The 26,510-nt window shown below is 38.5% G+C and overlaps 1 protein-coding gene across 1 annotated transcript in view; it reads left to right on the top strand.

The window, feature by feature from the left end:
• The window catches only part of LOC133664795 (monoacylglycerol/Diacylglycerol O-acyltransferase-like), a 31,630-nt gene extending 7,125 nt beyond the window's left edge, over positions 1 to 24,505 (top strand). Inside the window, exons 4-9 of the mRNA XM_062069712.1 lie at positions 14,787 to 14,886; positions 14,995 to 15,162; positions 15,336 to 15,529; positions 20,581 to 20,641; positions 20,799 to 20,938; positions 23,339 to 24,505. Coding sequence (XP_061925696.1) covers positions 14,787 to 14,886; positions 14,995 to 15,162; positions 15,336 to 15,529; positions 20,581 to 20,641; positions 20,799 to 20,938; positions 23,339 to 23,443 — 768 coding nt within the window. The 3' untranslated portion in view covers positions 23,444 to 24,505. The remainder of the gene's footprint in view (positions 1 to 14,786; positions 14,887 to 14,994; positions 15,163 to 15,335; positions 15,530 to 20,580; positions 20,642 to 20,798; positions 20,939 to 23,338) is intronic.
• The last annotated feature ends 2,005 nt before the right edge of the window (positions 24,506 to 26,510 follow it).

The following is a 26,510-nucleotide window of genomic DNA, read 5'->3' as shown; positions in this document are numbered from 1 at the left end:
TTAGTTGCTGTAAAGTGATTGTTAGTTGCTGTAAAGTGATTGTTAGTTGCTGTAAAGTGATTGTTAGTTGCTGTAAAGTGATTGTTAGTTGCTGTAAAGTGATTGTTAGTGTAAAGTGATTGTTAGTTGCTGTAAAGTGATTGTTAGTTGCTGTAAAGTGATTGTTAGTTGCTGTAAAGTTATTGTTTGTTGCTGTAAAGTGATTGTTAGTTGCTGTAAAGTGATTGTTAGTTGCTGTAAAGTGATTGTAAGTTGCTGTAAAGTGATTGTTAGTTGCTGTAAAGTGATTGTTAGTTGCTGTAAAGTGATTGTTAGTGTAAAGTGATTGTTAGTTGCTGTAAAGTGATTGTTAGTTGCTGTAAAGTGATTGTTAGTTGCTGTAAAGTGATTGTTAGTTGCTGTAAAGTGATTGTTAGTTGCTGTAAAGTGATTGTTTGTTGCTGTAAAGTGATTGTTAGTTGCTGTAAAGTGATTGTTAGTTGCTGTAAAGTGATTGTTTGTTGCTGTAAAGTGATTGTTAGTTGCTGTAAAGTGATTGTTAGTTGCTGTAAAGTGATTGTTAGTTGCTGTAAAGTGATTGTTAGTGTAAAGTGATTGTTAGTTGCTGTAAAGTGATTGTAAGTTGCTGTAAAGTGATTGTTAGTTGCTGTAAAGTGATTGCTAGTTGCTGTAAAGTGATTGCTAGTTGCTGTAAAGTGATTGTCAGTTGCTGTAAAGTGATTGTCAGTTGCTGTAAAGTGATTGTCAGTTGCTGTAAAGTGATTGTAAGTTGCTGTAAAGTGATTGTAAGTTGCTGTAAAGTGATTGTTAGTTGCTGTAAAGTGATTGTTAGTTGCTGTAAAGTGATTGTTAGTTGCTGTAAAGTGATTGTCAGTTGCTGTAAAGTGATTGTCAGTTGCTGTAAAGTGATTGTCAGTTGCTGTAAAGTGATTGTAAGTTGCTGTAAAGTGATTGTAAGTTGCTGTAAAGTGATTGTAAGTTGCTGTAAAGTGATTGTTAGTTGCTGTAAAGTGATTGTAAGTTGCTGTAAAGTGATTGTTAGTTGCTGTAAAGTGATTGCTAGTTGCTGTAAAGTGATTGTTTGTTGCTGTAAAGTGATTGTTTGTTGCTGTAAAGTGATTGTTGGTTGCTGTAAAGTGATTGTTAGTTGCTGTAAAGTGATTGTTAGTTGCTGTAAAGTGATTGTTGGTTGCTGTAAAGTGATTGTTAGTTGCTGTAAAGTGGTTGTTAGTTGCTGTAAAGTGATTGTTAGTTGCTGTAAAGTGATTGTTAGTTGCTGTAAAGTGATTGTTAGTGTAAAGTGATTGTTAGTTGCTGTAAAGTGATTGTTAGTTGCTGTAAAGTGATTGTTAGTTGCTGTAAAGTGATTGTTAGTTGCTGTAAAGTGATTGTTAGTTGCTGTAAAGTGATTGTTAGTTGCTGTAAAGTGATTGTTAGTTGCTGTAAAGTGATTGTTAGTTGCTGTAAAGTGATTGTTAGTGTAAAGTGATTGTTAGTTGCTGTAAAGTGATTGTTAGTGTAAAGTGATTGTTAGTTGCTGTAAAGTGATTGTAAGTTGCTGTAAAGTGATTGTTAGTTGCTGTAAAGTGATTGTTAGTTGCTGTAAAGTGATTGTTAGTGTAAAGTGATTGTTAGTTGCTGTAAAGTGATTGTTAGTTGCTGTAAAGTGATTGTTAGTTGCTGTAAAGTTATTGTTTGTTGCTGTAAAGTGATTGTTAGTTGCTGTAAAGTGATTGTTAGTTGCTGTAAAGTGATTGTAAGTTGCTGTAAAGTGATTGTTAGTTGCTGTAAAGTGATTGTTAGTGTAAAGTGATTGTTAGTTGCTGTAAAGTGATTGTTAGTTGCTGTAAAGTGATTGTTAGTGTAAAGTGATTGTTAGTTGCTGTAAAGCAGGGGTCACCAACGCGGTGCCCGCGGGCACCAGGTCGCCCGTAAGGACCACATGAGTCCTTACGGACATAAATCTACATAAAAAAAAACACAAGATACACTTTCAATCAGTGCATCAACCCAAACAACCTCCCCCATGCACACTCATCCACACCCACTCACACAAAAGGGGTTATTTCTTTCTGTTACCAATATTCTGGTTCCCACAACATAGACAACACATCTGCAAGGGACACAGTCCCTGAAGCACACATGATTGTATAGGCTGCTGGTCCACTAACCTTTTCATTAATTACTATTTTTTATGTAATTATTTTTATATTGTTTTACTTTCTTTTTTATCCAAGAAAATGTTTTTTATTTATTTATCTTATTTTATTTTATTTTTAAAAAAGGGCCTTATCTTCAACAGACCAGGTTGTCAATGAAATTAGATTTGTTTAAAGGGTTTTTTAAACCAGGCCCAGTGCAGATAATGTCCAAGTCGGACTCAGCAGCACACACCTTCATTCATGTACACAGAAAAAAATTAGGGAACACAACAGATTGCATATCATTTATAAACAAAATTACATTTTCAAAATAAGCATTTATGTACAGTCCAGATTATGTCCAGGTCACTCAAATTAGGGAACACAACAACAGATATCATATAATCTATAAATATAATTATACTTTCAAAATAAGCCTTTGAGGACTTCTCATCTTTTTTTTAATGTTTTTTGGCATCATTATCGTTTTCAACCATGTAACTTTCTAAAGTTAGAAAATACTGAATAAATGTTTTAAAGAAAGTAATACTAAGTGAATATCTGTTTTTGGCCTTAAAAATAAACATTTTAACGAGTACTATAATTAAATTGACTAAATCATGATTGTCAATGAACTCTCCTAAAATAACAGAAACCACATTAAGCTTCAGAAACAAACCAATCCTTAAACACATTTTTTCAACTTCCACCCAAAACAAAGACACAATATGACAATACCAAAACAAATGCAGGGTGGATTCAGGCTCCTGACAACAAAATCGGCAATCATCTGACTCTGTCATATTCCATAATTTTAACATTTTCCCTGTGGGTAAGAAGTTATAAATAATTTTAATTTGAAAATAACGATTTTGCACATCGATAGTGGTTTTATAGATTAGTTTGAATATGGCATCCCATGGCAACGGGCAGTCAAAAAAGGCCTCCCATTTTCCATTTGTGTTGTATGAGGCAGCCTTCAAAGATTTCTTTATTAAATAAAAATTATATATTTTTCTATTTATTTTAGTTCCTTTTTGCCAGCTAGAATTTCTTATTAGAGGTTTACAAACTAATAATTTAGTAGTTCCATAATTAATTATTTGTTTCAATCTTTTCCCAATTACTCCAGTTAGTTGATAAAATGAAAAGCTTGAGCAAGCATCACCATACATAGCTCTAAATTCATCATACTTCATAATTTTACCTTTCTCATTGATATCATTGACAAAAATGATTCCTCTTTCAAACATATTTTTCCAAAAGAAAGGCTTTCCATCTTTTACAATATTAGAGTTCATCCATATTGACTGCTGCAAAATATCGTCTCTTTTTTCTGGCACATAAAATTGAAAACACCACTATTAGTGTATTGTTTCCTTTATGAACCCCGCCATGTTTCCCAGCAGACTCTCTGGGAGGGGATCACTTGTAAAAAAGGATACAATTTCTTTTGATACAGTACATGTTTTTTGTCCAACAGGACATTTGTGTACCACTCAATGTTTAAATACATCTTTGGAACAATTGATGCTTTTAAAGACAGACACATAGCTTCAAGGTTGAGAAGTTTCAGGCCCCCATATTCATACTCTTTTGTACAAAACCTTTCTTTTAATCTTTTCTGGTTTGCCGTTCCAGACAAAATCGAAGACCCTCCACTCATAAATCAAAAAAGTTTTGTGATGGAGCTGGTAATGACAAAAACAAATAAATAAATTGAGGAATAATTAATGAGTTTGCAATAGACATTTTACCATACAAGGTTAGGGATTTCCCTTTCCATAATTGCATAATTTTGTCCAGCTTTCTTAGTCGATTATCATAATTTACTAAGCCTAGATCTTCCAGATTTTCTGGGACAACAACACCAAGTATGTTAACTGGTCCATCTGTCCACAAAACAGGCACTTTGCATTCCATTCGAAAGGACGTTCCCTTTAGATTTCCGATCCTTAACATTTGACATTTATCATAATTAAGCTTAGGGCCAGATTGCTGTGAAAATATGTCCAAAAGATTAAGAAGGTTCCGCAAACAATGAGGAAAAATCTTATCTTTGTGAATCAGCCTTTTCTGACATGAACTTCATCAAGAACAAACACAGAACACGCCTCACTGATGCACATCTGCAAGACTCACTCAGAGTTGCAGTGTCAAGTTACACACCAGAGTACAACACACTAGTTAACAGCATGCAATGCCAGGCTTCCCACTAACTGACAAAGAAACAGATAACAGATTTGGTGTCCAGTTCAAAGTGTGACATGATTTAAAAATTGGAGAGTTGACTTTTGTATTTTACATGAGTTATTATTTGTACAAACATGGTGCAAAGTAATTCATGATTTGTTAAAAAAATGTTAGTGGCTAGCTAGTTAAAATGGGATATTGTGATTTCACAAGACTGTCTTAGAAGTGATCATTTGAAAATGTTCAATTTGAAAAATGTGCACTTAGAGAAAATATAAAAATAAAGTGTTGCATATTGATATTTATCTGTTTCTATATATATTTATTGTGAGAAATCATTAAGATGATCAGTGTTTCCACAAAGATAAATATCATTAATTATTAATAATAACAGAGTTAAAGGTAAATTGAGCAAATTGGCTACTTCTGGCAATTTATTTAAGTGTGTATCTAACTGGTAGCCCTTCGCAGTAATCAGTACCCAAGAAGTAGCCCTTGGTTTCAAAAAGGTTGGTGACCCCTGCTGTAAAGTGATTGTTAGTTGCTGTAAAGTGATTGTTAGTTGCTGTAAAGTGATTGTTAGTTGCTGTAAAGTGATTGTTTTTTGCTGTAAAGTGATTGTTTGTTGCTGTAAAGTGATTGTTAGTTGCTGCAAAGTGATTGTTAGTTGCTGCAAAGTGATTGTTAGTTGCTGTAAAGTGGTTGTTAGTTGCTGTAAAGTGATTGTTAGTTGCTGTAAAGTGATTGTTAGTTGCTGTAAAGTGATTGTTAGTTTAAAGTGATTGTTAGTTGCTGTAAAGTGATTGTTTGTTGCTGTAAAGTGATTGTTTGTTGCTGTAAAGTGATTGTTTGTTGCTGTAAAGTGATTGTTAGTTTAAAGTGATTGTTAGTTGCTGTAAAGTGATTGTTTGTTGCTGTAAAGTGATTGTTTGTTGCTGTAAAGTGATTGTTAGTTGCTGTAAAGTGATTGTTAGTTGCTGTAAAGTGATTGTTAGTTGCTGTAAAGTGGTTGTTAGTTGCTGTAAAGTGGTTGTTAGTTGCTGTAAAGTGATTGTTAGTTGCTGTAAAGTGATTGTTAGTTGCTGTAAAGTGATTGTTAGTTGCTGTAAAGTGATTGTTAGTTGCTGTAAAGTGATTGCTAGTTGCTGTAAAGTGATTGCTAGTTGCTGTAAAGTGATTGTTTGTTGCTGTAAAGTGATTGTTTGTTGCTGTAAAGTGATTGTTAGTTGCTGTAAAGTGATTGTTAGTTGCTGTAAAGTGATTGTTAGTTGCTGTAAAGTGATTGTTAGTTGCTGTAAAGTGATTGTTAGTTGCTGTAAAGTGATTGTTTGTTGCTGTAAAGTGATTGTTAGTTGCTGCAAAGTGATTGTTAGTTGCTGCAAAGTGATTGTTAGTTGCTGTAAAGTGGTTGTTAGTTGCTGTAAAGTGATTGTTAGTTGCTGTAAAGTGATTGTTAGTTGCTGTAAAGTGATTGTTAGTTTAAAGTGATTGTTAGTTGCTGTAAAGTGATTGTTTGTTGCTGTAAAGTGATTGTTTGTTGCTGTAAAGTGATTGTTAGTTTAAAGTGATTGTTAGTTGCTGTAAAGTGATTGTTTGTTGCTGTAAAGTGATTGTTTGTTGCTGTAAAGTGATTGTTAGTTGCTGTAAAGTGATTGTTAGTTGCTGTAAAGTGATTGTTAGTTGCTGTAAAGTGATTGTTAGTTGCTGTAAAGTGGTTGTTAGTTGCTGTAAAGTGGTTGTTAGTTGCTGTAAAGTGATTGTTAGTTGCTGTAAAGTGATTGTTAGTTGCTGTAAAGTGATTGTTAGTTGCTGTAAAGTGATTGTTAGTTGCTGTAAAGTGATTGCTAGTTGCTGTAAAGTGATTGCTAGTTGCTGTAAAGTGATTGTTAGTTGCTGTAAAGTGATTGTTTGTTGCTGTAAAGTGATTGTTTGTTGCTGTAAAGTGATTGTTAGTTGCTGTAAAGTGGTTGTTAGTTGCTGTAAAGTGGTTGTTAGTTGCTGTAAAGTGATTGTTAGTTGCTGTAAAGTGATTGTTAGTTGCTGTAAAGTGATTGTTAGTTGCTGTAAAGTGATTGTTAGTTGCTGTAAAGTGATTGTTAGTTGCTGTAAAGTGATTGTTTGTTGCTGTAAAGTGATTGTTAGTTGCTGTAAAGTGATTGTTAGTTGCTGTAAAGTGATTGTTTGTTGCTGTAAAGTGATTGTTAGTTGCTGTAAAGTGATTGTTAGTTGCTGTAAAGTGATTGTTAGTTGCTGTAAAGTGATTGTTAGTTGCTGTAAAGTGATTGTAAGTTGCTGTAAAGTGATTGTTAGTTGCTGTAAAGTGATTGTTAGTTGCTGTAAAGTGATTGTTAGTTGCTGTAAAGTGATTGCTAGTTGCTGTAAAGTGATTGTTAGTTGCTGTAAAGTGATTGTTAGTTGCTGTAAAGTGATTGCTAGTTGCAGTAAAGTGATTGCTAGTTGCTGTAAAGTGATTGTTAGTTGCTGTAAAGTCATTGTAAGTTGCTGTAAAGTGATTGTCAGTTGCTGTAAAGTCATTGTAAGTTGCTGTAAAGTGATTGTCAGTTGCTGTAAAGTGATTGTCAGTTGCTGTAAAGTGATTGTCAGTTGCTGTAAAGTGATTGCTAGTTGCTGTAAAGTGATTGCTAGTTGCTGTAAAGTGATTGCTAGTTGCTGTAAAGTGATTGTAAGTTACTGTAAAGTGATTGTTAGTTGCTGTAAAGTGATTGCTAGTTGCTGTAAAGTGATTGCTAGTTGCTGTAAAGTGATTTCTAGTTGCTGTAAAGTGATTGTTAGTTGCTGTAAAGTGATTGTTAGTTGCTGTAAAGTGATTGTTAGTTGCTGTAAACTGATTGTTAGTTGCTGTAAAGTGATTGTTAGTGTAAAGTGATTGTTAGTTGCTGTAAAGTGATTGTTAGTTGCTGTAAAGTGATTGTTAGTTGCTGTAAAGTGATTGTTAGTTGCTGTAAAGTGATTGTTTGTTGCTGTAAAGTGATTGTTTGTTGCTGTAAAGTGATTGTTAGTTGCTGTAAAGTGATTGTTAGTTGCTGTAAAGTGATTGTTAGTTGCTGTAAAGTGATTGTTTGTTGCTGTAAAGTGATTGTTAGTTGCTGTAAAGTGATTGTTAGTTGCTGCAAAGTGATTGTTAGTTGCTGTAAAGTGGTTGTTAGTTGCTGTAAAGTGATTGTTAGTTGCTGTAAAGTGATTGTTAGTTGCTGTAAAGTGATTGTTAGTTGCTGTAAAGTGATTGTTAGTTTAAAGTGATTGTTAGTTGCTGTAAAGTGATTGTTTGTTGCTGTAAAGTGATTGTTTGTTGCTGTAAAGTGATTGTTAGTTGCTGTAAAGTGATTGTTAGTTGCTGTAAAGTAATTGTTAGTTGCTGTAAAGTGATTGTTAGTTGCTGTAAAGTGGTTGTTAGTTGCTGTAAAGTGGTTGTTAGTTGCTGTAAAGTGATTGTTAGTTGCTGTAAAGTGATTGTTAGTTGCTGTAAAGTGATTGTTAGTTGCTGTAAAGTGATTGTTAGTTGCTGTAAAGTGATTGTTTGTTGCTGTAAAGTGATTGTTTGTTGCTGTAAAGTGATTGTTAGTTGCTGTAAAGTGATTGTTAGTTGCTGTAAAGTGATTGTTTGTTGCTGTAAAGTGATTGTTAGTTGCTGTAAAGTGATTGTTAGTTGCTGTAAAGTGATTGTTAGTTGCTGTAAAGTGATTGTTAGTTGCTGTAAAGTGATTGTAAGTTGCTGTAAAGTGATTGTTAGTTGCTGTAAAGTGATTGTTAGTTGCTGTAAAGTGATTGTTAGTTGCTGTAAAGTGATTGCTAGTTGCTGTAAAGTGATTGTTAGTTGCTGTAAAGTGATTGTTAGTTGCTGTAAAGTGATTGCTAGTTGCAGTAAAGTGATTGCTAGTTGCTGTAAAGTGATTGTTAGTTGCTGTAAAGTCATTGTAAGTTGCTGTAAAGTGATTGTCAGTTGCTGTAAAGTGATTGTCAGTTGCTGTAAAGTGATTGTCAGTTGCTGTAAAGTGATTGCTAGTTGCTGTAAAGTGATTGCTAGTTGCTGTAAAGTGATTGCTAGTTGCTGTAAAGTGATTGTAAGTTGCTGTAAAGTGATTGTTAGTTGCTGTAAAGTGATTGCTAGTTGCTGTAAAGTGATTGCTAGTTGCTGTAAAGTGATTTCTAGTTGCTGTAAAGTGATTGTAAGTTGCTGTAAAGTGATTGTTAGTTGCTGTAAAGTGATTGTTAGTTGCTGTAAAGTGATTGTTAGTTGCTGTAAAGTGATTGTTAGTGTAAAGTGATTGTTAGTTGCTGCAAAGTGATTGTTAGTTGCTGTAAAGTGATATTTAGTTGCTGTAAAGTGATTGTTAGTTGCTGTAAAGTGATTGTTTGTTGCTGTAAAGTGATTGTTTGTTGCTGTAAAGTGATTGTTAGTTTCTGTAAAGTGATTGTTAGTTGCTGTAAAGTGATTGTTAGTTGCTGTAAAGTGATTGTTAGTTGCTGTAAAGTGATTGTAAGTTGCTGTAAAGTGATTGTTAGTTGCTGTAAAGTGATTGTAAGTTGCTGTAAAGTGATTGTTAGTTGCTGTAAAGTGATTGTTAGTTGCTGTAAAGTGATTGTTAGTTGCTGTAAAGTGATTGCTAGTTGCTGTAAAGTGATTGCTAGTTGCTGTAAAGTGATTGTTAGTTGCTGTAAAGTGATTGCTATTTGCTGTAAAGTGATTGCTATTTGCTGTAAAGTGATTGCTAGTTGCTGTAAAGTGATTGCTAGTTGCTGTAAAGTGATTGCAAGTTGCTGTAAAGTGATTGCTAGTTGCTGTAAAGTGATTGCAAGTTGCTGTAAAGTGATTGTAAGTTGCTGTAAAGTGATTGTTAGTTGCTGTAAAGTGATTGTTAGTTGCTGTAAAGTCATTGTAAGTTGCTGTAAAGTGATTGTCAGTTGCTGTAAAGTGATTGTTAGTTGCTGTAAAGTGATTGTTAGTTGCTGTAAAGTGATTGTTAGTTGCTGTAAAGTGGTTGTTAGTTGCTGTAAAGTGATTGTTAGTTGCTGTAAAGTGATTGGTAGTTGCTGTAAAGTGATTGTTAGTTGCTGTAAAGTGATTGTTAGTTTAAAGTGATTGTTAGTTGCTGTAAAGTGATTGCTAGTTGCTGTAAAGTGATTGTTTGTTGCTGTAAAGTGATTGCTAGTTGCTGTAAAGTGATTGTTAGTTGCTGTAAAGTGATTGTTAGTTGCTGTAAAGTGATTGTTTGTTGCTGTAAAGTGATTGTTAGTTTCTGTAAAGTGATTGTTAGTTGCTGTAAAGTGATTGTTAGTTGCTGTAAAGTGATTGTTTGTTGCTGTAAAGTGATTGTTAGTTGCTGTAAAGTGATTGTTAGTTGCTGCAAAGTGATTGTTAGTTGCTGTAAAGTGGTTGTTAGTTGCTGTAAAGTGATTGTTAGTTGCTGTAAAGTGATTGTTAGTTGCTGTAAAGTGATTGTTAGTTGCTGTAAAGTGATTGTTAGTTTAAAGTGATTGTTAGTTGCTGTAAAGTGATTGTTTGTTGCTGTAAAGTGATTGTTTGTTGCTGTAAAGTGATTGTTAGTTGCTGTAAAGTGATTGTTAGTTGCTGTAAAGTGATTGTTAGTTGCTGTAAAGTGATTGTTAGTTGCTGTAAAGTGGTTGTTAGTTGCTGTAAAGTGGTTGTTAGTTGCTGTAAAGTGGTTGTTAGTTGCTGTAAAGTGATTGTTAGTTGCTGTAAAGTGATTGTTAGTTGCTGTAAAGTGATTGTTAGTTGCTGTAAAGTGATTGTTAGTTGCTGTAAAGTGATTGTTTGTTGCTGTAAAGTGATTGTTTGTTGCTGTAAAGTGATTGTTAGTTGCTGTAAAGTGATTGTTTGTTGCTGTAAAGTGATTGTTTGTTGCTGTAAAGTGATTGTTAGTTGCTGTAAAGTGATTGTTAGTTGCTGTAAAGTGATTGTTAGTTGCTGTAAAGTGATTGTTAGTTGCTGTAAAGTGATTGTAAGTTGCTGTAAAGTGATTGTTAGTTGCTGTAAAGTGATTGTTAGTTGCTGTAAAGTGATTGTTAGTTGCTGTAAAGTGATTGTTAGTTGCTGTAAAGTGATTGCTAGTTGCAGTAAAGTGATTGCTAGTTGCTGTAAAGTGATTGTTTGTTGCTGTAAAGTGATTGTTAGTTGCTGTAAAGTGATTGTTAGTTGCTGTAAAGTGATTGTTTGTTGCTGTAAAGTGATTGTTAGTTTCTGTAAAGTGATTGTTAGTTGCTGTAAAGTGATTGTTAGTTGCTGTAAAGTGATTGTTAGTTGCTGTAAAGTGATTGTTAGTTGCTGCAAAGTGATTGTTAGTTGCTGTAAAGTGGTTGTTAGTTGCTGTAAAGTGATTGTTAGTTGCTGTAAAGTGATTGTTAGTTGCTGTAAAGTGATTGTTAGTTGCTGTAAAGTGATTGTTAGTTTAAAGTGATTGTTAGTTGCTGTAAAGTGATTGTTTGTTGCTTTAAAGTGATTGTTTGTTGCTGTAAAGTGATTGTTAGTTGCTGTAAAGTGATTGTTAGTTGCTGTAAAGTGATTGTTAGTTGCTGTAAAGTGATTGTTAGTTGCTGTAAAGTGGTTGTTAGTTGCTGTAAAGTGGTTGTTAGTTGCTGTAAAGTGATTGTTAGTTGCTGTAAAGTGATTGTTAGTTGCTGTAAAGTGATTGTTAGTTGCTGTAAAGTGATTGTTAGTTGCTGTAAAGTGATTGTTTGTTGCTGTAAAGTGATTGTTTGTTGCTGTAAAGTGATTGTTAGTTGCTGTAAAGTGATTGTTAGTTGCTGTAAAGTGATTGTTTGTTGCTGTAAAGTGATTGTTAGTTGCTGTAAAGTGATTGTTAGTTGCTGTAAAGTGATTGTTAGTTGCTGTAAAGTGATTGTTAGTTGCTGTAAAGTGATTGTAAGTTGCTGTAAAGTGATTGTTAGTTGCTGTAAAGTGATTGTTAGTTGCTGTAAAGTGATTGTTAGTTGCTGTAAAGTGATTGCTAGTTGCTGTAAAGTGATTGTTAGTTGCTGTAAAGTGATTGTTAGTTGCTGTAAAGTGATTGCTAGTTGCAGTAAAGTGATTGCTAGTTGCTGTAAAGTGATTGTTAGTTGCTGTAAAGTCATTGTAAGTTGCTGTAAAGTGATTGTCAGTTGCTGTAAAGTGATTGTCAGTTGCTGTAAAGTGATTGTCAGTTGCTGTAAAGTGATTGCTAGTTGCTGTAAAGTGATTGCTAGTTGCTGTAAAGTGATTGTAAGTTGCTGTAAAGTGATTGTTAGTTGCTGTAAAGTGATTGCTAGTTGCTGTAAAGTGATTGCTAGTTGCTGTAAAGTGATTTCTAGTTGCTGTAAAGTGATTGTAAGTTGCTGTAAAGTGATTGTTAGTTGCTGTAAAGTGATTGTTAGTTGCTGTAAAGTGATTGTTAGTTGCTGTAAAGTGATTGTTAGTGTAAAGTGATTGTTAGTTGCTGTAAAGTGATTGTTAGTTGCTGTAAAGTGATATTTAGTTGCTGTAAAGTGATTGTTAGTTGCTGTAAAGTGATTGTTTGTTGCTGTAAAGTGATTGTTTGTTGCTGTAAAGTGATTGTTAGTTTCTGTAAAGTGATTGTTAGTTGCTGTAAAGTGATTGTTAGTTGCTGTAAAGTGATTGTTAGTTGCTGTAAAGTGATTGTAAGTTGCTGTAAAGTGATTGTTAGTTGCTGTAAAGTGATTGTAAGTTGCTGTAAAGTGATTGTTAGTTGCTGTAAAGTGATTGTTAGTTGCTGTAAAGTGATTGTTAGTTGCTGTAAAGTGATTGCTAGTTGCTGTAAAGTGATTGCTAGTTGCTGTAAAGTGATTGTTAGTTGCTGTAAAGTGATTGCTATTTGCTGTAAAGTGATTGCTATTTGCTGTAAAGTGATTGCTAGTTGCTGTAAAGTGATTGCTAGTTGCTGTAAAGTGATTGCAAGTTGCTGTAAAGTGATTGCTAGTTGCTGTAAAGTGATTGCAAGTTGCTGTAAAGTGATTGTAAGTTGCTGTAAAGTGATTGTTAGTTGCTGTAAAGTGATTGTTAGTTGCTGTAAAGTCATTGTAAGTTGCTGTAAAGTGATTGTCAGTTGCTGTAAAGTGATTGTTAGTTGCTGTAAAGTGATTGTTAGTTGCTGTAAAGTGATTGTTAGTTGCTGTAAAGTGGTTGTTAGTTGCTGTAAAGTGATTGTTAGTTGCTGTAAAGTGATTGTTAGTTGCTGTAAAGTGATTGTTAGTTGCTGTAAAGTGATTGTTAGTTTAAAGTGATTGTTAGTTGCTGTAAAGTGATTGCTAGTTGCTGTAAAGTGATTGTTTGTTGCTGTAAAGTGATTGCTAGTTGCTGTAAAGTGATTGTTAGTTGCTGTAAAGTCATTGTAAGTTGCTGTAAAGTGATTGTCAGTTGCTGTAAAGTCATTGTAAGTTGCTGTAAAGTGATTGTCAGTTGCTGTAAAGTGATTGTCAGTTGCTGTAAAGTGATTGCTAGTTGCTGTAAAGTGATTGCTAGTTGCTGTAAAGTGATTGCTAGTTGCTGTAAAGTGATTGTAAGTTGCTGTAAAGTGATTGTTAGTTGCTGTAAAGTGATTGCTAGTTGCTGTAAAGTGATTGCTAGTTGCTGTAAAGTGATTTCTAGTTGCTGTAAAGTGATTGTAAGTTGCTGTAAAGTGATTGTTAGTTACTGTAAAGTGATTGTTAGTTGCTGTAAAGTGATTGTTAGTTGCTGTAAAGTGATTGTTAGTTGCTGTAAAGTGATTGTTAGTTGCTGTAAAGTGATTGTTAGTGTAAAGTGATTGTTAGTTGCTGTAAAGTGATTGTTAGTTGCTGTAAAGTGATTGTTAGTTGCTGTAAAGTGATTGTTAGTTGCTGTAAAGTGATTGTTTGTTGCTGTAAAGTGATTTTTAGTTGCTGTAAAGTGATTGTTAGTTGCTGTAAAGTCATTGTTTGTTGCTGTAAAGTCATTGTTAGTTGCTGTAAAGTGATTGTTAGTTGCTGTAAAGTGATTGTTAGTTGCTGTAAAGTGATTGTAAGTTGCTGTAAAGTGATTGTTAGTTGCTGTAAAGTGATTGTAAGTTGCTGTAAAGTGATTGTTAGTTGCTGTAAAGTGATTGTTAGTTGCTGCAAAGTGATTGCTAGTTGCTGTAAAGTGATTGCTAGTTGCTGTAAAGTGATTGTTAGTTGCTGTAAAGTGATTGCTAGTTGCTGTAAAGTGATTGCTAGTTGCTGTAAAGTGATTGTAAGTTTCTGTAAAGTGATTGCTAGTTGCTGTAAAGTGATTGCAAGTTGCTGTAAAGTGATTGCAAGTTGCTGTAAAGTGATTGCTAGTTGCTGTAAAGTGATTGTTAGTTGCTGTAAAGTGATTGTCAGTTGCTGTAAAGTGATTGTCAGTTGCTGTAAAGTGATTGTCAGTTGCTGTAAAGTGATTGTTAGTTGCTATAAAGTGATTGTAAGTTGCTGTAAAGTGATTGTTAGTTGCTGTAAAGTGATTGTTAGTTGCTGTAAAATGATTGTTTGTTGCTGTAAAGTGATTGTTAGTTGCTGTAAAGTGATTGTTAGTTGCTGTAAAGTGATTGTTAGTTGCTGTAAAGTGATTGTTAGTTGCTGTAAAGTGATTGTTTGTTGCTGTAAAGTGATTGTTAGTTGCTGTAAAGTGATTGATAGTTGCTGTAAAGTGATTGTTAGTTGCTGTAAAGTGATTGCTAGTTGCTGTAAAGTGATTGTTTGTTGCTGTAAAGTGATTGTTAGTTGCTGTAAAGTGATTGTTAGTTGCTGTAAAGTGATTGTTAGTTGCTGTAAAGTGATTGCTAGTTGCTGTAAAGTGATTGCTAGTTGCTGTAAAGTGATTGTTAGTTGCTGTAAAGTGATTGTTAGTTGCTGTAAAGTGATTGTTTGTTGATGTAAAGTGATTGTTGCTGTAAAGTGATTGTTAGTTGCTGTAAAGTGATTGTTTGTTGCTGTAAAGTGATTGCTAGTTGCTGTAAAGTGATTGTTAGTTGCTGTAAAGTGATTGTTAGTTGCTGTAATGTGATTGTTTGTTGCTGTAAAGTGATTGCTAGTTGCTGTAAAGTGATTGTTAGTTGCTGTAATGTGATTGTTAGTTGCTGTAAAGTGATTGTTAGTTGCTGTAAAGTGATTGTTAGTTTCTGTAAAGTGATTGTTAGTTTCTGTAAAGTGATTGTTAGTTTCTGTAAAGTGATTGGTAGTTGCTGTAAAGTGATTGTTAGTTGCTGTAAAGTGATTGTTAGTTTCTGTAAAGTGATTGTTAGTTTCTGTAAAGTGATTGTTAGTTGCTGTAAAGTGATTGTTAGTTGCTGTAAAGTGATTGTTGGTTGCTGTAAAGTGATTGTTAGTTGCTGTAAAGTGATTGTTGGTTGCTGTAAAGTGATTGCTAGTTGCTGTAAAGTGATTGTTAGTTGCTGTAAAGTGATTTTTAGTTGCTGTAAAGTGATGTGTGCCGTGTTGCAACAGAGGAAGAACCAGCTGCGGGAGGCCTACTGCAACAACCTGTGGGACGGAGCTCGGAAGACTCTGGCCACGCTGTGGGACGGACATGGAGCGATATGGCACGGTAGAGGAAGAGGGTCTTCCAGCTCTGGCTTCTCTTTGGCACCGTAACCATCCAGAGAGAGACTGTGCTCCCACAGGCTATAACCATCCAGAGACTGTACTCCCACAGGCTATGAGATCCACGGCATGGAGAAGATCCCGGCCCAAGGAGCGGCACTGATCGTGTACTACCATGGAGCCATCCCCATAGACTACTACTACTTCCTGGCCAATGTCATCATCCAGAAAGGACGCACCTGTCACTCTGTGGCCGACCACTTCCTCTTCAAAATACCAGGTGGGTGGACAGCGAGGTGATGGAAACATCACTCCTGGTGGAGAACTTCACACTTCTAAAATTCTGCTTTTTTTTAACACAAATTCAGTTTTAAAATGTAGTTTGAAAATGTTCAGTAAAATGTGCTGAAAGAATGTTGACATGGAAGGTTCCAGAAGGTGTGTCTGGTGCAGGTTTCAAGCTGCTGCTGGAGGTGTTCAGTGTGATGCACGGCCCCCAGGAGGAGTGCGTGCAGGCCCTGAGGAATGGCCACCTGCTGGGCATCTCACCAGGAGGTGTGAGGGAGGCTCTGTTCAGTGACGAGACTTACCCTCTTCTCTGGGGCAAACGCAGGGGCTTTGCCCAGGTGGCCATCGACTCCCAGGTGGTGAGTCACCTTTTTATTACAGCACCCATCTAACTTTCACCTTTACAAATATACCACATTACCAGGAGATCCACGTATTCCAGGAATAGCTCCACAATTTGGCCAATATACAAACCTTTCCATATCCCACATTACTCAACCGATTCCAACCGTTCCAACATCCACACACTCCACTTATCCTGGATGCAAACATTTCTCTGATTACCAGGAAATCCAGGTATATCTCCACAATTTGGGCAATATACAAACCTTTCCATATCCCACATTTCTCAACCGATTCGTACCATTCCAACATCCACACACTCCACTTATCTTGCATGCAAAAATGTCCCTGATTACCAGGAAATCCAGGAAAATCTCCACCATTTGGCCAATATACAAACCTTTCCATATCCCACATTTCTCGTCTGATTTGTACCGTTCCAACATCCACACACTCCACTTATCCTGGATGCAAACATTCCCTGATTACCAGGAAATCCAGGAATATCTCCACAATTTGGCCAATATACAAACCTTTCCATATCCCACATTACTCAACCGATTCGAACTGTTCCAACATCCACACACTCCACTTATCCTGGATGCAAAAATGTCCCTGATTACCAGGAAATCCAGGAATATCTCCACAATTTGGGCAGTATATAACCCTTTTCATATCCCACATTTCTCCACCAATTCCAACCGTTCCAACATCCACACACCCTACTTATCCTGGATGCTAATATTTCCCTGATTACCAGGACATTTAGGTATTCCAGGAAAATCTCCACAATTTGGCCAATATACAAACCTTTCCATATCCCACATTTCTCAACCGATTCAAACCGTTCCAACATCCACACACTCCACTTATCCTGGATGCAAAAATGTCCCTGATTACCAGGAAATGCAGGTATTCCAGGAATATCTCCACAATTTGGCCAATATACAAACCTTTCCATATCCCACATTTCTCGTCTGATTTGTACCGTTCCAACATCCACACACTCCACTTATCCTGGATGCAAACATTCCCTGATTACCAGGAAATCCAGGAATATCTCCACAATTTGGCCAATATACAAACCTTTCCATATCCCACATTACTCAACCAATTCAAACTGTTCCAACATCCACACACTCCACTTATCCTGGATGCAAAAATGTCCCTGATTACCAGGAAATCCAGGAATATCTCCAGAATTTGAACAGTATACAAACCTTTCCATATCCCACATTTCTCAACCAATTCTAACCGTTCCAACAGCCACACACCCTACTTATCCTGGATGCTAATATTTCCCTGATTACCAGGAAATCCAGGTATTCCAGGAAAATCTCCACAATTTGGCCAATTTACAAACCTTTCCATATCCCACATTTCTCAACCAATTCGAACCGTTCTAACATCCACACACTCCACTTATCCTGGATGCAAAAATGTCCCTGATTACCAGGAAATGCAGGTATTCCAAGAATATCTCCACAATTTGGCCAATATACAAACCTTTCCATATCCCACATTTCTCGTCTGATTTGTACCGTTCCAACATCCACACACTACACTTATCCTGAATGCAAACATTCCCTGATTACCAGGAAATCCAGGAATATCTCCACAATTTGGCCAATTTACAAACCTTTACATATCCCACATTACTCAACCGATTCAAACCGTTCCAACATCCACACACCCCACTTATCCTGGATGCAAAAATGTCCCTGATTACCAGGAAATCCAGGAATATCTCCACAATTTGGGCAGTATATAAACCTTTTCATACCCCACATTTCTCAACCAATTCCAACCGTTCCAACATCCACACACTCCACTTATCCTGGATGCAAACATTCCCTGATTACCAGGAAATCCAGGAATATCTCCACAATTTGGGCAGTATATAAACCTTTTCATACCCCATATTTCTCAACCAATTCCAACCGTTCCAACATCCACACACCCTACTTATCCTGAATGCAAAAATGTCCCAGATTACCAGAAAATGCAGGTATTCCAGGAAAATATCCACAATTTGGCCAATTTACAAACCTTTCCATATCCCACATTACTCAACCGATTCGTACCATTCCAACATCCACACACTCCACTTATCTTGGATGCAAAAATGTCCCTGATTACCAGGAAATCCAGGAATTCCAGGAAAATCTCCACAATTTGGCCAATATACAAACCTTTCCACATCCCACATTTCTCGTCTGATTTGTACCGTTCCAACATCCACACACTCCACTTATCCTGGATGCAAACATTCCCTGATTACCAGGAAATCCAGGAATATCTCCACAATTTGGCCAATATACAAACCTTTCCATATCCCACATTACTCAACCGATTCGAACTGTTCCAACATCCACACACTCCACTTATCTTGGATGCAAAAATGTCCCAGATTACCAGGAAATTCAGGTATTCCAGGAAAATCACCACAATTTGGCCAATTTACAAACCTTTCCATATCCCACATTACTCAACCGATTCAAACTGTTCCAACATTCACACACTCCACTTATCATGGATGTAAAAATGTCCCTGATTACCAGGAAATCCAGGAATATCTCCACAATTTGGCCAATATGCAAACCTTTCCATATCCCACATTTCTCAACCGATTCGAACCGTTCCAACATTCACACACTCCACTTATCCTGGATGCAAACATTTCCCTGATTACCAGGAAATCCAGGAATATCTCCACAATTTGACCAATATACTAACCTTTCCATATTCCACATTTCTCAACCGATTCGAACTGTTCCAACATCCACACACTCCACTTATACTGGATGAAAACATTTCCCTGATTACCAGGAAATCCAGGAATATCTCCACAATTTGGGCAGTATATAAACCTTTCGATATCCCACATTTCTCAACCAATTCCAACCGTTCCAACATCCATACACCCTACTTATCCTGGATGCTAATATTTCCCTGATTACCAGGAAATCCAGGTATTCCAGGAAAATCTCCACAATTTGGCCAATATACAAACGTTTCCATATCCCACATTATTCATTTGATTTGTACCGTTCCAACATCCACACACTCCACTTATCTTGGATGCAAAAATGTCCCAGATTACCAGGAAATTGAGGTATTCCAGGAAAATCTCCACAATTTGGCCAATTTACAAACCTTTACATATCCCACATTACTCAACCGATTCGAACTGTTCCAACATCCACACTCCACTTATCTTGGATGCAAAAATGTCCCAGATTACCAGGAAATTCAGGTATTCCAGGAAAATCTCCACAATTTGGCCAATTTACAAACCTTTCCATATCCCACGTTACTCAACCGATTCAAACTGTTCCAACATCCACACACTCCACTTATCCTGGATGCAAAAATTTCTCTGATTACCAGGAAATCCAGGAATATCTCCACAATTTGGGCAATATACAAACCTTTCCATATCCCACATTTCTCATCTGATTCAAACTGTTCCAACATCCACACACTCCACTTATCCTGGATGCAAAAATGTCCCTGATTACCAGGAAATCCAGGAATATCTCCACAATTTGGCCAATATGCAAACCTTTCCATATCACACATTTCTCAACCGATTCGAACCGTTCCAACATTCACACACTCCACTTATCCTGGATGCAAACAATTCCCTGATTACCAGGAAATCCAGGAATATCTCCACAATTTGGCCAATATACAAACCTTTCCATATTCCACATTTCTCAACCGATTCGAACTGTTCCAACATCCACACACTCCACTTATACTGGATGAAAACATTTCCCTGATTACCAGGAAATCCAGGAATATCTCCACAATTTGGGCAGTATATAAACCTTTCGATATCCCACATTTCTCAACCAATTCCAACCGTTCCAACATCCACACACCCTACTTATCCTGGATGCTAATATTTCCCTGATTACCAGGAAATCCAGGTATTCCAGGAAAATCTCCACAATTTGGCCAATATACAAACGTTTCCATATCCCACATTATTCATTTGATTTGTACCGTTCCAACATCCAAACACTCCACTTATCTTGGATGCAAAAATGTCCCTGATTACCAGGAAATCCAGGAATATCTCCACAATTTGGTCAATATACTTTTCTATTGACTTCTTTTCTCCCAGTTTTCATCCAAACTCGACTGTTCAAGTATCTAAATGTTCATCTTGGCCTAGCATTGATGGCAAGTTTTTTCCAAAATTTTCAAGTTTACCAGGAATTCCAGGAATTTCTCCCCATTGAAAATGAATGGGACATATACAAAGTCCTGCATATCCCGCATTTCTCATCTGATTCGAACTGTTCCACCGTCCGCAATGTCCACTCACCTTGGACATTCAAGCCGAAAATGTTTGCAGGTTAAAAAATGTCCCTGATTACCAGGAATTTTGGCTTTTTGCTCATTTTTCTTTCTTTTAACCAAACTTGCTTGGAGCGATGAATGAAGCATCCATTCAAGTAGAAACGCTATGGACGGTAAGGAGGCGGAACAGGACTTCTACTTCCGGTTGAAGGCTCAGTCTAACAGAAGGCAGTGCAGCACAGCAGCACTTGCAGTGAGCAAACGTGTCCAGAAGATGGCACCACAGCACACACAATAACAAAACACAAATTAGCCGCACCGTTTTATAAGCCAAAGGGTTCAAAGCGTAGGAAAATAGTAGCGGCTTATAGTCCGGAATTTTCTTATCAACTGTCTGGAATGGACTTATGCTGTCTTTAGGTTGAAGTGGAGTAGTTATTGTTTTTTTGTGACACCTCGTGGTCACAATAGTTGATGAAGATAGATTTTTAGAAAGCTCTCCAACCTTCCCCAAATTCTTTAAAAGTTCAAAGGGTATAAAATACTTTCCCCACGTGGACAAAGGCCATAAAAGAAGGCTCTTGCAGGTCTTGAGAGTTGGACCCCCTGGTGTAGTCCCTGCAAAGCCATGACTGGAAATCGCTTGATCAATAAAACCTGCTGAGGCGACCCATCAATGTCTTTCTGGACCTGGTATACCGTCCTAGGTCCAGATATACTTTAGCATTTTGGCTCATTCTTTGTTTCTCCCTTCCAGACCATCATTCCCATGTTTACTCAAAACCTGCGAGAAGGCTTTAGGTCTCTGGGCACACTCAGTAAGTGTTGATGACTAGATCCTTGTACCTCAACTTTGTACATCTCTTATTGGACATGCAAGCTCAGCAGTTTCTGCCAAAGCTGAACCACCACGAGAACATGTGTTCCAAAGATACTTATTCTGTTTTCTATGATCTGTTTGACCTTTTTGGACAGGATTCTTCCGCTGGTTGTACGAGAGGTTTCGTCTTCCTGTCGCTCCCGTCTATGGTGGATTTCCAGTGAAGTTCCGGACATTCCTTGGCGATCCGATCCCGTATGACCCGGACATAACTGCAAATGAGCTGGCAGAAAAAGTAAGCTCCGTTCTAGCACAAGTTGTAATGGTAGGTGTAGCAGATCTAGGTTGGGTACAGAGGCGAACCATCTTTCACGGTCCAAACTCATCATGATGAGTTGATGCTAGTCATGTCTCCTGGACTTGCAGTCTTAGAACTTTAAAAGTAGTGCTTACTGACCAACCTGTGCCATCCTAAAGACCATACTTCCACACAAGGTTTCCTGGTGAGACCTGTTAGACCTGATCTTCACCTGATTGAAGAACGTCCTCATGACACGCTCCTGTGATGCGGACCATTCTGTTGCGTCCAGCCCAAGAAGGTGGAAGGAGCCAAACCACCCGTATTGACACGTCCGTGACCAAGTCTCTGAACATGGTGGCTCAGTTCACAAAGAGGACCTTCTAGAGGGAACATCATATCGGCAACACCGTCCACCATACACCTTTCTTTGTCAAAGAAAGGGCCAAGACCTGTACAGCTCAGACCAAGCCTGTGCTCCAAGAAGAAGCCATTGGGGCTCTCAGGATAGTAAGAAACAAGGCATGGGACCTAATAGTTTTTTCTTTTTATAACTTATCGTGGACTAGACACTGACCAACCTGTGCCATCATAAAGACCATACTTCCACACAAGGTTTCCTGGTGAGACCTGTTGGACCTGATCTTCACCTGATTGAAGAACGTCCTCATGACACGCTCCTGTGATGCGGACCATTCTGTTGCGTCCAACCCAAGAAGGTAGAAGGAGCCAAACCACCCGTATTGACACGTCTCTGAACATGGTGGCTCAGTTCACAAAGAGGACCTTCTAGAGGGAACACCATATCGGCAACACCGTCCACCATACACCTTTCTTTGTCAAAGAAAGCGCCAAGACCTGTACAGCTCAGACCAAGCCTGTGCTCCAAGAAGAAGCCATTGGGGCTCTCAGGATAGCAAGAAACAAGGCATGGGACCTAATGGTTTTTTCTTTTTATAACGTATCGTGGACTAGACACTCTCATCCATCCGTCTTCTTCCACTTATCCGAGGTCGGATCACGAAAGCAGCAGCCGAAGCAGAGAAACCCAGATTTGCTTAATCCCAGCCACTCTGAAGGATCCTGAGATGTTCCCAGGCCAGCTCCCCCCAATGTGTCCTGGGTCTTTCCCGTGGCCTCCAACCGGTCGGATGTGCCGTAAACACCTCCCCAGGGAGGCATCCGTGTGGAATCCTGACCAGATGCCTGAACCCCCTCATCTGGCTCCTCTCCATGTGGAGGAGCAGCGGATTGACTTTGATCTCCTCCTGGATGACAGAACTTCTCACCCTATCTCTAAGGGAGAACTCCGCCACCCGACAGAAAACATTTATTTGCTTGGACCCGTGATCTTGTCCTTTCCATCATAATCCAAAAACCATGACCATAGGTGAGATCTTGTACCCGTGATCTTGTCCATTAGTCAGAACCAAAGACCATGACCATAGGTGAGGATGGGAACATAGATCTTGTACCCGTGATCTTGTCCTTTAGTCAGAACCAAAGACCATGACCATAGGTGAGGATGGGGACATAGATCTTGTACCCGGGATCTTGTCCGTTAGTCAGAACCAAAGACCATGACCATAGGTGAGGATGGGAACATAGATCTTGTACCCGTGATCTTGTCCTTTAGTCAGAACCAAAGACCATGACCATAGTGAGGAGGGGAACGTAGATCTCGTCCTTTCCGTCATAATCCAAAAGTCATGATAGGTGAGGATGGGAACGTAGATCGACCGGTAAATTGAGAGCTTTGCCTTAAGGCTCAGCTCCTTCTTCACCACAACGGATCGACACAGGGTCCGCATGACTGAAGACCCCGCACCGATCCACCTGTCGATCTTCTTCCCTCACTCGTGAACAAGACGCCGAGGTACTCCTTCACTTGGGTCAGGATCTTGTCCGCAACCCAGAGATGGCACTCCACCCTTTTCCGGGCGAGAACCATGGACTCGGACAGGGAGGTTCCGGATTTTCTTCCCAGTCACTTCACACTCGGCTGCGAACCGATCCAGTGAGAGCTGTAAAGGTACCAGTCTAGATGAGGTGCTAGCTGACCGGAATTGTCACCCCGGATGGATCGCTCCTCCATGCACAGCTGTGGACCTCTCTGTGTGGCTACCTGGATGAAGATCCCCTGGGACTATCTGGACGATCTTGGACGGGGGCGTCCCTACATCTGTGGTCCCTTTTCTAGGGTTCTTCTGGGCCTTTTGGAGTTCTTCCCTGCCCGGACGTGGGTTGAGTTCTGAAGCCCTAAGTCTACATTTATTCGGCTAAGATTGATGAACATGTGTTCTTGTGTTGACTTGAGTCAGGTGCTGTAGAACCTTTCCAGGTCAATGATCCCTGGTCCAAGTCTGGGGACTTACTGCAGGTGTGTTTGTCATGCAGGTGAAACAGTCTGTCCAGGGTCTGATAGACAAGCACCAGCAGATCCCAGGCAACATCCTGAGAGCTCTTCTGGAGAGGTTCCACAGCAAGTACAAAGACAAGTAACTCCTTCCCAGTCTTGGTGGGAAATGAAGGAGCAGCACACAGCAGGTCTGAGGTCAATAGAGAAGAACTGTTCAGGCACGGGACCTGCTGTGGACTTGGAAGTCCTCCATTTAAAGCACCCGTGTCAAACTCAAGGCCAGTCACATCATTTAATGTGGTCTGCCACTCATTTAAAATGGCCTGCCACCTCATTTAATGTGGCCTGCCACCTCATTTAATGTGGTCTGCCACTTCATTTAACGTGGTCTGCCACTCATTTAAAATGGCCTGCCACCTCATTTAATGTGGTCTGCCACTTCATTTAACGTGGTCTGCCACTCATTTAATGTGATCTGCAACTCATTTAAAATGACCTGCCACCTCATTTAATGTGGCCCGTCACATTATTTAAGTTAGCCTGCCACATCATTTAATATGTCCTGCCACATAATTTAATGAATGTGGTCTGCCACGTCATTTAATGAGGCCTGCCACTTAATTTAAAGTGGTCTGTCACATCAAGTCTGCCACTCATTTAAAATGGCCTGCCACCTCATGTAATGTGGTCTGCCACATCATTTAAAGTGGCCGACTACTTCATTTAAAGTGGCCCATCACATAATTGAATGTGGTCTACCACATCATTTATTGTGGCCTGCCACATAATTGAATGTGGCCTGCCACATCATTTAACATGTCCTGCCACATCATTTAATGAATGTGGTCTGCCACATCATTTAATGTGGTCTGTCACATCATTTAATGTGGTCTGTCACATCATTTAGTGTTGTCTGCCAAGTCATTTAATGTTGTGGCCTGCCACATTATTTAATCAGGCCTGCCACTTCATTTAATGTGGTCTGTCACATCATTTAGTGTGGTCTGCCACATCATTTAATGTGGTCTGCCACATCATTCAATGTGGTCTTCCACGTCATTTAAAGTGGCCTGCCACATCATTTAACATGTCCTGCCACATTATTTAATGAATATGGCCTGCCACATCATTTTATGAGGCCTGCCACTTCATTTAATGTGGTCTGTCACATCATTTAATGTGGTCTGCCGCATCATTTAGTGTTGTCTGCCAAGTCATTTAATGTGGTGGCCTGCCACATTATTTAACCAGGCCTGCCACTTCATTTAATGTGGTCTGTCACATCATTTAGTGTGGTCTGCCACATCATTTAATGTGGCCTGCCACTTCATTTAATGTGGCCTGCCACATCATTTAAAGTGGCCTGCCACATCATTTAACATGTCCTGCCACATTATTTAATGAATATGGCCTGCCACATCATTTAATGAGGCCTGCCACTTCATTTAATGTGGTCTGTCACTTCATTTAGTGTGGTCTGCCACATCATTCAATGTGGTCTTCCATGTCATTGAAATTGGCCTGCCACTTCATTTAAAGTGGCCTGCCACATCATTTAACATGTCCTGCCACATTATTTAATGAATATGGCCTGCCACATCATTTAATGAGGCCTGCCACTTCATTTAGTGTGGTCTGTCACATCATTTAGTGTGGTCTGCCACTTCATTTAGTGTGGTGGCCTGACACTTCCGTTAAAGTGGCCTGCCACATCATTTAATGTGGTGGTCTGTCACATCATTTAGTGTGGTCTGTCACACCATTAAACGTGGTGGCCTGCCACATCATTTAACGAGGCCTGCCACTTCATTTAAAGTGGTCTGTCACATCATTTAGTGAGGTGGCCTGACACTTCCTTTAAAGTGGCCCGCCACATCATTTAAAGTGACATTTAATGTGGTCTGCCACTTCAATTAGTGGTCTTCCGCAACATTTAATATGGCCCGTCACATCATTTAATGTAGTCTGCCACATCATTTAATATGGCCTGCCACGTCATTTAAAGTGGTATGCCACATCATTTAAGGTGGTCTGCCACATCATTTAAAGTGGCCTTGTGAGGGCAGCCATAACTGCGATGAATAAGAATCCAGTGTGTTTAGTTGGTGTTGTTGAAGTTGGACTTGAGTTCTGCTGACACGGGGGAACCAGAACCAGGCCACTTGAATACTCCCCTCATGTGGAAGTGCTTTTATTGTGAAGGAGTCCCATTGTACTTGATGAGACATAGTACTGCAGTAGTACCTCAACTCATCACTTCAATGGAGCTTGTAACTCAAAACACTCTTATCTCAAAGCAGCACTGGAACCAATTAAAGTCCATTTAATTTACATCCAATATTGTATAAAACTACAATAGTAATATTAGTAGTACTATCTATCTTTTACATACAATATTGTATAAAACTACAATAGTAGTATTACACACTATCTATCTTGGAGAGGGGATTTCTAAAGTTGCTTCACCATCAGCAACTTCTCCAAAATTTTCATGGATAAATGCATGGATAATATTTGAACCTCCTTAGCCTACTCTTTCTGCTTCACTATCCAAAAAACATGTAAACTGAGGTACTACTGCACTTACTACCCTGATCATTGTGTAACTTGGTAGTACTGCACTTACTACCCTGATCATTGTGCAACTTGGTAGTACTGCACTTACTACCCTGATCATTGTGTAACTTGGTAGTACTGCACTTACTACCCTGATCATTGTGTAAGTTGGTAGTACTGCACTTACTACCCTGATCATTGTGTAACTTGGTAGTACTGCACTTATTACCCTGATCATTGTGTAACTCGGTAGTACTGCACGTATTACCCTGATCATTGTGTAACTCGGTAGTACTGCACTTACTACCCTGATCATTGTGTAACTCGGTAGTACTGCACTTACTACCCTGATCATTGTGTAACTTGGTAGTACTGCACTTACTACCCTGATCATTGTGTCACTTGATAGTACTGCACTTACTACCCTGATCATTGTGTAACTTGGTAGTACTGCACTTACTACCCTGATCATTGTGTAACTTGGTAGTACTGCACTTACTACCCTGATCATTGTGTAACTTGGTAGTACTGCACTTACTACCCTGATCATTGTGTAACTTGGTAGTACTGCACTTACTACCCTGATCATTGTGTAACTTGGTAGTACTGCACTTACTACCCTGATCATTGTGTCACTTGATAGTACTGCACTTA

The sequence above is a fragment of the Entelurus aequoreus genome, linkage group LG14 (genome assembly GCF_033978785.1).
Source record: "Entelurus aequoreus isolate RoL-2023_Sb linkage group LG14, RoL_Eaeq_v1.1, whole genome shotgun sequence".
Lineage (NCBI taxonomy): Eukaryota > Metazoa > Chordata > Actinopteri > Syngnathiformes > Syngnathidae > Entelurus > Entelurus aequoreus.
Note: the sequence above shows the minus strand (reverse complement) of the source record. Positions and strands in the feature narration are given on the sequence as shown.